At 53.6% G+C, this 12,454-nt stretch overlaps 1 protein-coding gene across 1 annotated transcript in view; it reads right to left on the bottom strand.

Moving 5' to 3' along the window:
* Positions 1-8,018, bottom strand: part of FAIM2 (Fas apoptotic inhibitory molecule 2) — a 30,478-nt gene extending 22,460 nt beyond the window's left edge. The window contains exons 1-5 of the mRNA XM_068972011.1: positions 8,004-8,018; positions 4,511-4,706; positions 1,334-1,437; positions 864-928; positions 378-431 (exon numbers count right to left, since the gene is read on the bottom strand). Of these exons, the coding sequence (XP_068828112.1) occupies positions 378-431; positions 864-928; positions 1,334-1,437; positions 4,511-4,706; positions 8,004-8,018 (434 nt within the window). The remainder of the gene's footprint in view (positions 1-377; positions 432-863; positions 929-1,333; positions 1,438-4,510; positions 4,707-8,003) is intronic.
* Positions 8,019-12,454: the final 4,436 nt, after the last annotated feature.

Below are 12,454 nucleotides of genomic sequence, written 5' to 3'. Positions count from 1 at the left end.
CTTTATAAGTGGCAGCTATTATGATTAATAATTCGTAAGCACTAATAACAACTATGTTAATAAGAGTAGCAACATTATTATTAGTGTAGACCAAGGTGTCCCAGCCCCTCTCTGCTCAGGGCCAAGGTCTGGGTCTCTCCAGCTATGACCCCAGCTCCACCCTTCCCACCTTATGCAGGCTCCAGAACCAACACCCCTCCTCTCCCCTCCCTCTCAGACCTAAACACCTCAGAAGGGCCCTTCTGGCCATGCTCCTGTGAGGACAGTCCCCATGGTGTGGGGAGAGGCCATGGGCTGGGACTTGTCAGCAGAGACCTTCCACCCTGGGCCGCCATGGGTGCTTCCGGTGAGAGGGGTGGGTGGCGTGGAATACTCACTAGGATGCCCAGTACCAGCCTGGGTTGGCCTGGACATAGTCCTTAACGGGGTCACTGCAGAGAAGGGAGGAAGAGAGAATCCGAATTGACCCTCTGTCTCCATTTCTGGTTCTACATCTGCACCTGCCCCCCGCCCCCAGTTCACAGGACTGGAGAGGAAGAAAGGAGACTGCACCCCATTGGGGCAGGGGACCCCAGCTACAGTCTTGGGCTGAGACGTGGACATGCCTGGATGTAGGGCTGGTGTGTCTGAGAGGAACGGCTGCTTCACAGACACTTGCTGGCCCAGAAGCATGGGGCCACCCCCACTGGATGGAGGACCCCTCCACGTGCCCAGGCTAAGGTTCTTCCCAGCACGAGGGGGACCACTGCCCTGAACAAATATCCCCAGGCCAACATTTCCAGACCTGTCTGATGCTGGATGCCCCCAACCCCAGGCCTGGCCCCACCGCTCCTGGAGCATGCTGGTCCACATGGCCAACTCACCAGAAGGTAAAGAGAGCCACGACACCCAGGGTCACCAGCAGCTGAATCAGCAGAATGGTATAGACCTGGGGACAGGAAGGGGCTCCTCTCAGCTTAGGGGCAGGCCGGGGGGCTCAGGCCCCCAGCCAGGATCAGGAGGGCCCAGCTTCCTGGTGACTCGATCTACCCTCCAGACCCACATCCCAGGCCCTCCACCCTCCATTTTCAGAGTCACTGGGAGGAATCCAGGCCAAGAAGAAAAGAGAGCAATGACGCTCCACAGCTTACACCCATGGGATCTGGAGAGAAGAGAGCAGGTGTTCAGGCATAGCAGGGGGTGGAGGATGCCCCCACTTAGAGCAGGTACTATCAGCTGGGATCACAGCGATGGGGAGAAGGGTGGCCTCTGGGCAGAGGGTTGGGCCAGGGGTTTCTCAAGAGGATTTTCCCGCCCACCCTCCCAGTCTGGGAGAGTTGGGGGAGGCAGTTACCTTTCTGATGAAGACTCGGCGAACCTTCTGGTCGTCCCAACTGAAGGTGGTGAAGAACTCATGGTCTCCAGTGGGGAAGCCACTCTCATAGCTGGAGCTGCTGTCTGGGTGGCAGGGGGAGGGCCATGAGTGCCCCCCACACACACGTGAACACCGCCCCTGATGGCCACCCGCTCAGAGCATTTGTCAGACTGGCTCCCGGGACCAGGCGAAGCCTCTCTCTCCAGCCCCATTCTCAAACCTCCAGCCCCACTGCATCTCTTCCCACAGAGGTCCCAGACCTCTCCCAGGGTGCCTCTCACCTGTCCTATTCTGAGTCCTGAGAAAGAACTGTCTCCTCCCCTTCTTCCTGCCCCCACCACCAGCTGGGGCTCCCTGGGGGCCACGCTCTTTCATAGAAATGTGGCCTTTCCCTCTTGTGCCCCCCATCCCTCTCCCTGGACACTCTAGCTCCCTCTTGGCTGAGAATCAGAGAGGGGACAGCCACTCCCCCAGGGCCACTTCACACATTCCCAGGGTCATTGGTCCAACCCCAGGTTGCTCTGAGGCCCTTGGGGTGGGAAGTGGAGACTCCTGCGGAGATCAGACCTGCTGGTGCTCTAGCTGGGAACCAGGGAAAGGCAGTGACTGGAGGGGAAATAAAGTCAGGTGAAGTTTGGGAGCCTGGTCCTAGAACTTAAGACTTTCAGAAAAGCATGGGCTCCACAGGAAAACATGTGGATCGGTCCTTAAGACTGGCTAGCTGTGGGCCCTTAAGGGAGTCACCAGCCTTCTCTGAGTCTCTTCTATGATAGAGGTTGGTGATACCCACCCACTGAGGATGAAACAAGATAAAAGTGAAAACTTTGTGCCTGATGCTGACCACACCAACATCTTAATTCTGCATCGGAATCATTCCTAAGGCCTTAAATATGTCCACTCTATTCTCCCCCACGATCCCTACCAGCTCTCCCCGCCCTTTCCCTCCACCACAATAGCCTCTATCTTGGTCTTTCAAAGCTGATGTTGGCACTGCCCTTGCTTCAAGTTCTTTGACGGCTCCCCACTGCCTTTTGGGCTTCCCCAGTGGCTCAGATGGTAAAGAATTTGCCTGAAGTCCATGCAGCTGGGGTTCCAACCCTGGGTTGGAAAGATCCCCTGTAAAAGGGAATGGCTACCCACTCCAGTATTTTGGCCTGAAGAATTACATGGACAGAGGAGCCTGGTGGGCTACAGTCCACGGGGGTCACAGAGAGTCAGACAGGACTTAGTGACTAACACACTGCCTTTTACTCAAGTCCGAGTTCCCTACTAAAGCCTCCGCAGCCTCGCATGAGCCCTCAGCTCCAGTGCACACTGCCCCCTGCTACTCTTCTCCAGCGTGACTATGATATGTTCTCATGCCTCTGAGCCTCTGCATATTCTTTCTTTCAACCTCAGACACTCGTTTTCCCACCTCTTCACCAAGCTAACACATGCCATCCTTCAGGACTCCATGTGGATACCCCTTCCTCTAGGAAGTCCTCCCTGACTGTCGGGCAGGTGAATGGCTGAGGCCTCCATCACCACACCTGTTTCCCTGTGTGGTGGTTGTTCATTTATTGTCTACACAGTCACTTCTGTGAATGTAAGTCTTAACAATCGGTGCATCCCTAGAAACCAGCTCAGTGCCAGACACAGTGCCTGGTGCAGGCTTTGGAAATGTTTGTCATCTGCCGACTGAAATGAGCTGCTTTCCTCCGCCCTGACAGTTCTGTGAAAACATTCCTTACGGCAGCCATTCCTGGCAACCAGGACACAGGAAATGAGGAAGTGGGGAGGGAGGTGGACCAATTGCCAGCCTGGGGCTTGAAGACCCTAAACCTCTCATCCTTCACTACTCTGTGTACTGTCTACATTTCCTGCCAAAGTGCAAATGGCCAGGCCACAGAAAGGGAGGAAAGGAGAGAAAAAGCAGTCCTGTGGGTGTCAGGGGCAGTAGGAAGGGCTCCCATGAACACCAAACCTTCGTAGGCCCTCCAGTAGGTCACGGTGGGGTGGGTCTTCTCGGCCCGAGGAGCTTTGTGGTGGGAGGTGCGAACCATGGTGGCCACTCCTTGTGAGTAAAGACTCTGTCTGAGGCATTGTTCTTGGGGTCGCTTCTAGAATTCTGTTGGGGTTGGGGGTGGGGACTCAATAAGGTGGGGGAGGGGATCGAGGGGCTGTTGAGGGAGGTTGAAGGGGCTGAGGAAGACTTCATTACAGCTCATAAGGGGTTGTATGTTCCCAGCCCTGAGGCAAAGTTTCCCCAGGCTACTCAGCCTAATAGAGGGGTCCCTACCAGCCATGATTCTTAGTCTGCAAAGAGCTAGCTAGCATCAGCCCGCCTGGGTCTGCTTAGGAACTGTACCTGACTGTGAGAGATGCTAAGGCTGGTGTGGGTTAGTTGCTCCATCGTGTCTGACTCTTTGCAACCCCATGGACTGTAGCCCACCAGGCTCTTCTGTCCATGGGATTCTCCAGGCAAGAATACTGGAGTGGGTTGCTATGCCCTCCTTCAAGGGGATCTTCCAGACCCAGGGATCGAACCTGGGTCTCCTGCATTGCAGGTGGGTTCTCTACCATCTGACCCACCAGGGAATCCCACTACGGCTGATATTTGCTTCCAGTTAAGGCCTGGGGGAGGAAAAGAGTCAAGGAGAGTGATGGATGAAGGGGATCCTCAGGCCGGGGCCCCCAACAACCCTGGGGCCTCCATGCACACAGGTTTCAGATCAGCCAGCATGTAAGCAGACTGCATCCCATTCACAGGGAGCCAGTCCCAGTTGAGGCCACGGCCAGCTGTGGTCTTGTACTGTTCTTTCCTGTGTCCGCTCTAACCTTGCCCACTCCTACTCTGCATCCCTTTCTTCTAGACCAACTCCTGGTTTTTCTCCCCCATCTGTTCCCTCTTCTTGTCCTAGCTCAATAACTTGGAAAAAACCCCTCTTCCCTACTGAAGAGAACTCTGACTGCAGAAACTGTATCTCTCTTTTCTCATGGAGTTCTCCTTGACCTATCCTTAGAACAGTCCTCCAAATCCCAAACCTTTGACATCACAGCCTCATCTGACAACCACACAGTGCATCTATTTCTGGGCAACTTCTTCCTACACAAGTTTTTTCATACGGGCCCACCACTTCCCCTGAGGCTCCTGCCTCCAGGAACTGAGAGACTTACTAGGGTCCACATAGGCCCAGCTGGGGTGGAGAGGCATAGCCGAGGGGGCAGGGGGGAAGGCTCCTGCCTTGAGCCCCTCCCCAGAGGTGGCCTCCTCATAGGAGGGCGGGGCCGAGGGCACTGCCGGAGTCTCCTTCTTCTCAGCATTCGCCTGCTGCTGCCCCTCTGTCCCGGGGGCCTTGTTAGCCACGGAGAGCTGTGGAGGAGAGGCAGAGAAAGACAGTCACTGGGGACAGGGCGCCACCCAAGTCCTCCGCACCAGCCCCTCCACTTCTGGGATTCCCCCAGGTACTTTTTCCCCTTACTAGAATGACAGGGGTGCAGACAAGAGTTTCCCTATTTTACGTGAGGTATATATACAATGGAATATTATTCAGCCTTAAAAAAGAAGGAATTCCTGTCATTTGCAACAGCATGAATGAACCAGGAGGACATTATGCTAAGTGAAATAAGCCAGACCCAGAAAGAAAAAACTGGAGGATCTCACTTATACATGGAATCTAAAATTGTCAAATTCACAGGAGCACAGAGTAGAATGGTGGTTGCCAGGGTCAGGGGGTGGTGGGGGGAGTGGGGAGATACTGGTCAAAGGGTACAAAGATTCAGTTATGCACGATGAATAAGTTGTGGAAATCTACTGCACAGCACGGTGGCTAGAGTTAACAATACTGTATTGTGTCCTTGAAATCTGCTGAAAGGGTAGATCATAAGTGTTCTTGCCACCAAAAAACAAAGAGAAAGTAACTCTGTGAAGTGATGGATGTGTTAACTGGCTTGATTGGGGTGATCATTTTGCAAGTTACATGTACATCAAAATATCATACACCTTATATACAATTTGTTTTTTCGTTTTTGGCTGTGCCATGCAGCATGTGGGATCTTAGTTCTCCTACGGGGATCAAACCTACACTCCCTGAATGGAAGCGTGGAGTCTTAACCATTGGACCACCAGGGAAGTCCCTATATACAATTTCTATTTGTCAATTCTACCCGCAATAAAGCTGGAAAAAAGAATCTTATTTTATGGATGGGAGAACTGAGCTCTAGGAGGCTCGGAGCTGGCCAGAGGCATACACACTGGGACAGGGTTAAGAATTGAGGAAGCTGGAAATTCTTAGGAGAGCCCGCCATTGGGGGTCACTGTCCCTGGGGCAGTGCCCAGCTCTATACAATTTCACCTTCTTCCTGGGGTCCAGAGAAGGGCCTCGCACAAAGTAGGCGCTTAAAAAATATTACTCAATGAAAGGTTCTCTCATTCAATCTCACTGTTACCTTGCTAACTATATTTTGACCCCTGTTTTTAAATGAGGGAACTGAGGCTCAGAGAGGAAGAATGACTCAAAGCCCTCCATGGCCCACTGGGCTGCAGAGTCCAGACACCATCCACTGGGACTGGCCTTCTTCTTCTGGGCTGGAGACGACCAAGGAGGGCAGGGATTTGGAAATCAGGGAAACAGAAAGAGGAGACGAGAGGGGGAAAGGAGGAAGAGGAATACGGACTGCAGGGGAGTGAAGGGGCAAGAAGCCCTTTGCTGAGTCCATTTTGGAAATCTCGTGGCCTTCCCTAGTGGCTCAGTTGGTAAAGAATCTGCCTGCAATGCAGAAGACCCAGGTTCAATCCCTGGGTCGGCAAGGTCCACTGGAGGAGGGAATGGCAACCCACTCCAGTATTCTTGCCTGGAGAATTCCAAGGACAGAGGAGGTGGCAGGCTACAGTCCATGGGGTCGTAAAGAGTCGGACACGACTGAGTGACTCTTTCTTTCTTATTGGAAATCTCAGCCTCTCTTCCTTAAACCAGAACAGAATCAGACTGTTACTAATGGAAGGGAAAGCGCCTTGTCCAGCCCCTTCCATCATCTTACAGACAAGGAAACTGAGGCCCAGTGGGAAATGTCCAATGGCAGGATGACAGGCCCCCACAATGTACAAGTTCAGCTTCGGTGAGAGGATATGGGCTTTGAGGGCCCGAATGAGGCCACCAGGGAAGAGATGACTTGGGAGGCAGGGGTGGTATGAAAAAGGAAACCACACCAGGATATTCTGCTTCCATCCAGCCCTGAGGACTACTGAACTGGAGGGGCCTTTTCCATCATCAGAAAGCCAGGGAGCAAGCTGGGGGGTGGGGGGCGGAGGAGGCCGGGGCAATACATTCACCCCAGGACAGGAAGCAGCGTCAGCAAAGTGACTGATGGAGGCAGGGGTGGGAAGTGGAGGGAGAGAATCCGCAGAGGTGGGAGCGCTTCATTTTCCCCATGGTGAACCCCCACCCCCTCAATCCTCAAGGAAGGGCCTCAGAACCCAGGCCTGTGGGAATGGGGCCCTGGCTCATCCGCTTCCCTCCTACTCGCCAATCCCCTTCATCACCCAGATCGGAAGGGTCATGCCCAGGAAAACCCACTTCAGCCCACCAGAACCAAGGTCCTCTGAGCCCAGACCCAGGGCTCGCACCTGGGAAAGGATTATCACCTCTGACTTCAGCCCTGTCCACACTGGTCCTCCTCACCAGGAACCGCCCTGCTGACCAGACCCCCAGAGCCGTCTTGGGCCTGCCCTCTCCACATCCAGCACTCCCAAGTGAAGCCTGCCTGAATGGCAGGAGATGGTATCACCCAATGACATCATTTTTTGGCCTGATGAGCTTGCAAACAAGGAAAAGAGGGTCTAAGAGCCCAGGAAAGATGCCATTGGCTCTAAGAAAAAAAAAAGTGGGAGCAGAAGGGAAGCCCTTCTTCTGTTTTCTCTACCCAATCCTTAGCACCACCCCAGAGGACCCTCTTCCTTTGCCCAAGGCCCTGGTGGTTGTATAATTCCACAGGCTGTCAATGTTACATAACCCTACTAGGCCAGCCAAGTCTCTGCCCCAGTCCCCCTCCTCTACATTTCAGGCCTAAAACAGGAACAAAAAGAGAAGACTGTTTTATCCGGTCCCATTCAGTCCCATGCCTGGCCAAAACCAAAACAAAAATTAGAACATCCTGAAGCAGGGTTGCCATAGTAACTCCTCAGCCACAGGGGCTGTATCCAGAAATGGAAAGATGACAGGGAGTTGGAGGGGGGGTTTCTGTGGAGGGTGTAAAAGATGAGTATAACATGGTTGGGGTTGGGATTGGACAAAAGAGGGGGGTGCCACATAAAGACTGCCTCTCAGGGCTCATCCTGGGGACACACACACACACACACACACACACACACACACACGACTCCTAAGCTGACTCCTTAAGAAGACCTGGGCATCTGTGAAGGGTCCTGTGATGCCAAAGCATGGGTGGAATGTAGATGGAGGAGAGGAGAGCCTGGTGGGCAGGAAGAGGCCACAGCCCATTCCTTGAAACGGGCCTTTGGGTCCTCTGACTTCAGCAAGGACCGCCCAGGACCTTCGCACAAGAGCCAAGCACAAGGTGCTTGCAGTGGTCCAGAGGGCTTGCTTAGGATGACGGGGAGATGGGGGAATCTGAGGATGGAGGATGGTGCGGGCGGGGGAGATGCCGGTACCTTTCCCTGTGTCATGGTGCCGTCTCTCGGGGAAGGGGTCCCTGAGGCAGAGGCGGCCGCTCGGGTCACCGCAGCCTGCCTGCGTCTCTTCCTTTCTCCGCGTGGGTTCTAGCAACATCCACTGCAGTCGGGCCAGGCGGACCGGAGCGTACCATCCAGGCACGGGGGGTGGGGGGAAGAGGGGGCGGGCCAGGAGGCTGCCGCGGAGGCCTCTGCGGAGCTGCAGGCGGCGGAGGCGGGGGGAGCACCGCCCCCTCCTCCCGCCCCCTCCACCCTGGTACCCTCACCCCCGGGGACCAGGGAGCCCTGCCCTGCGGCACTGCCCGAGTGGATGTGTCCGCGCGGGCGGGAGGAGGCTCGGGGGCTCCGTGACACCCGACCAGCTGATGCTGCCTGCCTGTAACTGCAGCTGGGTGACAGGGCCTTATCTCTGCACCATCTCTGCCGCTGACGGGCTCCATCGTACCTATGACTTTCCCCCCTCCCTCTTTGGATGCCGCCCTGGTTTCTATCTCCATCTCCACCCCCACTCTCATCGTCTCTGTTTCGTCATTCAAGCTGGAGTGGGAAAAGTCTCCGATGTCTTCTCTACCCTACTGTCCCCCTGGGCCCTAAGTCCCTGTCGGCCTTTAGGCAAACCATGTGTGGGCCTCTCTCCTTGCCTCCCTTTTCTCACCTTTGAAATGGGAGCAAGAGGCCCCTCCCGACCTTGTCACAGAGACCTTGTCACAGAGACATGGGCAAGTAGTAGGATGGGAGGATGCAGCTTCTATTTTTCTCGACCCTGCTGGGACATTTTACCAGATCTTTCTGGAGAGGCCTCTAGTTCTGTCTCAAAACCTTTCCACCCCGCTACATTGCCCTCTTTTGCCTTCAATCTCAGCCTCCACTGCCCCTGTTACCCATCTCCTCCCCCTTCCAGAGCTGGTCCCACCCCACTCCCCAGTCTTGTCCTTGGGACTCAGCCATCACTGGGCCCTGTTTTCTGCAGTTGCTGCAGTGTTGGTCTGGGATTTGCAACCTCAAGAGCTGGGCTCGAGTCCCAGTGTAGTCACCCACTGGCCGTGTGACTTTGACAAAGCTTTAACCTCTCTGAATTGCAGCAACTCCTGTGGGAAGGAGGCTGACAGTGGAGCTCTGTCCATCCTGGATGTACTATGAGACACAGGGGTTATGGTGGCAGAAGTATACTGAAGACCACAAAGGGCTGTGAATTTTTGAGTTATTATTATTTGAAGAATCTCCTTTGAGAGTGTCTTGAACTGCCGCAGGGTGAGGGCTCAGAGATCCACCTAAAGAAGGATATGAACCTTGAAAGATGGGAGGAGAAACCAAGATTTGGTGCAGGTAGGGGTAGCCCCCTGCCTTCTGCTTCCTTGTCGTCTCCGAGCTTGACCCACCTAGTGACTAGAGAGAAAGCAGGGCCCTGGATGCTGCTGCTGCTGCTGCTGCTAAGTCGCTTCAGTCGTGTGGGACTCTGTGCGACACCGTAGACGGCAGCCTTCCAGGCTCCTCCGTCCTTGGGATTCTCCAGGCAAGAACGCTGGAGTGGGTTGCCCCGGGTTGGCACATAAATTGTTGATGTCTTTTTGCCACCTCCACTCATCCGCTATCTCCCACTCCATAACGACCAACTTCCCACACACTTAACTTAAACCTAGGCCTCCCTGTCCAGAGGCTTTGTCAGCAGCCCCCACTCCCACCACTAACACACACACGGAGTCTCCGCCCCATGCCCCTCCCTGTCCTGTCACTCTCCTCCCCAGCCCTTCTCCCTGACCCCTTCTTCCCACGAGCTGCCCCCGGCCCTGGCACTCCTGAAGCTCTGCCCAGCATTCCAGGTTCTGACCTTCACCTCCCTCCCTCCCTCTCTGATCCTGCGCTCCGGAGCATTTTCCTTCTCCTGTTTGACAGCTCAAGTGCCATCTCCTCCAGGAAGCCCCCGTGGTCCCTAGTCTGGGACCCTAGTACACTTCTATACTTTCAGAGTGCCCTGACATAGCACCTGTCATGTGGTACTTGGAGTTTGTCAGTTTCCCCATCAGACTCTAAGAGATCCTGTCTGTAGCAGTTTTTGTGTTAGCAGGGCTGAAGACTGTGCCGGGCATGGGGAATGAATGAATCTTATTACTGTTATCCAGATGTAGAATGTTATGCAGAACCCCAGCTTACTTAGGCCTTGGTATCCTCCTGTGTTTCTGACTCTTGCCTGCTCCTTGTATCCCCATTCCTCTGCTGTAGCTACACAGGCTTCTTGGCTGTTCTAGACTGGATCAAGCCTAGCTCAGGGCCTTTGCACTTACTCTGTCCTCTGCCTGGGATCTCTACACACCCCCACTTCTTCACCGCCCTGCTCAGACATCATCTTATTGGGGGGAGGGCTCTTCCTGATGTTATACAAATAGCAATGCCACCAGCGTACCTCCACTCAGTTCACTGGACAGTCCCTTTTTCCTCACTCAGCTGTATTTTTTCTCATGGAAATTGTCACCTCTGATATTTATTTTTGTTTCGTTTTTTTATCTCTCTTTCTCCTCCCATCAACTATATGAGAAGAGGCATTTTGCCCTACATCCCTGGGTTAAAAGAGTGCCCTGCAGTACAGTAGGTGCTTGATAAACATTTGGCTAAGAAAAGTGCAACATTATATACAATCCTTATGTTCTTCAGACATTTTGACATTGTCAGTGCTAGATGTTTCTCAGATGTTGGACTCTATGACCTTGACGTAGAGCTGGACTTGTTGACTCTTGACTTTGCTTATATATCCCATTCTATAGTCTTCATTCATCATTCCGAAGTTGGAATACTTGTCTAGTACTCCACCGGCCTCTGGAGGCAGTGAAGTCCAGTGATCAAGTTCACAGGCTTGAGAGTCAGGCGGCCTTGGTTCAGATCCCAGCTTCTCTACTTGAAGGCTGTCTGACTCCAGACAATTACTTCCCCTCTCAGGGCCTCAGTTTCCTCATTGGTAAAATGGGGGACAGTGATAGTACTGACTTCACAAGACTGTAGAGAGGCTGAAATGATAATATCTGTAGAGGGCTTCCCATAGTGCCCAGCACATAACAAGTTCTCTGTAAGTAAGCTATTAGGCTTCCCAGGTGGCTCAGTGATAAAAAATCCACCTGCCAAGCAGGAGACACTGGTTCAATCGCTAGTCCAAGAAGATCCTCTGGAGAAGGAAATGGCAACCCACTCCAGTATTCTTGCCCGGGAAATTTCATGGACAGAGAAGCCTGGCAGTCGCAAAAGCTCTGTGGGATCTCAAAGAGCTGGATGTGACTTAGCGACTAAACAGCAGCTGCAAGTAAGCTATCAACCTTAAATGTTACACAAATGTTGTTGAATGAAATAATTAATTCCCACCCTCGTAAAGCACTCGGTTCCACTGTTATTCATTCTTCATGTGTGTAATGCTTACCTCTGTGTGACATCCTGTGGGGGACAGTAATTCAGAGAGGAATCAGACCTGCAGTCTTCCCTCAAGGAGGAGCGATCCATCCCGAGCACGTTCAGAGCTCACCCCTGTGCAGCACGAGGGCTGGAGAAAGTGCGATGGGGGAGCTTAGAGGGTGAGGCGCCTGAAGGATCCAGAGGGTACAGAGCTCCCCAGGGGAGTTGGGAGCTTGTTGGGGTAACATCCTCGAATCCCCAACCGAGGGAATGAGCTTTACTCCATGCTCATGTAGAAGGGAAACTGGGGCCGGGGAGAAGGGGTAGACTTCAAGGTTTTTTTGAGCAAGGTATGCTCCACAGCTTCCCCCATCTGCCAGTGCAGGAGATGTAAGAGACGCGGGTTCAGTCTCTGGGTCAGGAAGAGCTCCTGGAGGAGGGCATTGGCAACAAACTCCAGTATTCTTTCCTGGAGAATCCCATGGACAGAGGAGCCTGGTAGGCTATAGTCTATAGGGTCGCAAAGAGTCAGACATGACTGAAGTGACTTAGCACATGCTCCAGAAAGACCACACTGCTGGAGTCCTTTTTTCCATTAAAGCATTTTCTTAAACAAGAAGGGCAGGATGGAGGGAGTGGTCCAGTGGTTAAGAATCCGCCTTATAGTAGGGGACGCCAGTTTGATCCCTGGTCCGGGAAGATCCCACTTGCCGTGGGGCAACTAAGCCAGTGCGCCACCGCTACTGAAGCCCACGCGCCCTAGGACCCATGCTCTGCAACAAAAGAGGAAGCCTCACTCGCTGCAACTAGAGATAGGCCATACACAGCAATGAAGACCCAGAGCAGCCAAAACTAAACAAGTTTTTTAAAAGAAGGGCAGAAGGGTATGTCTGTGAGCAACACGTGGGAAGGACTGAATGAGGGAGAGGCTGGAGGTGCAGAGATAGCATGGAGACTTCAGGAGAGTTCTGATAATGGGCATTCAGAGCCCAGGCTGACTGAGCTGGGCTGCTCAAGTGTGGGCCCTGCGTGAGATGCTCCACTTCTCCATGCCT

Source organism: Capricornis sumatraensis, chromosome 4 (assembly GCF_032405125.1).
Source record: "Capricornis sumatraensis isolate serow.1 chromosome 4, serow.2, whole genome shotgun sequence".
Lineage (NCBI taxonomy): Eukaryota > Metazoa > Chordata > Mammalia > Artiodactyla > Bovidae > Capricornis > Capricornis sumatraensis.
Note: the sequence above shows the minus strand (reverse complement) of the source record. Positions and strands in the feature narration are given on the sequence as shown.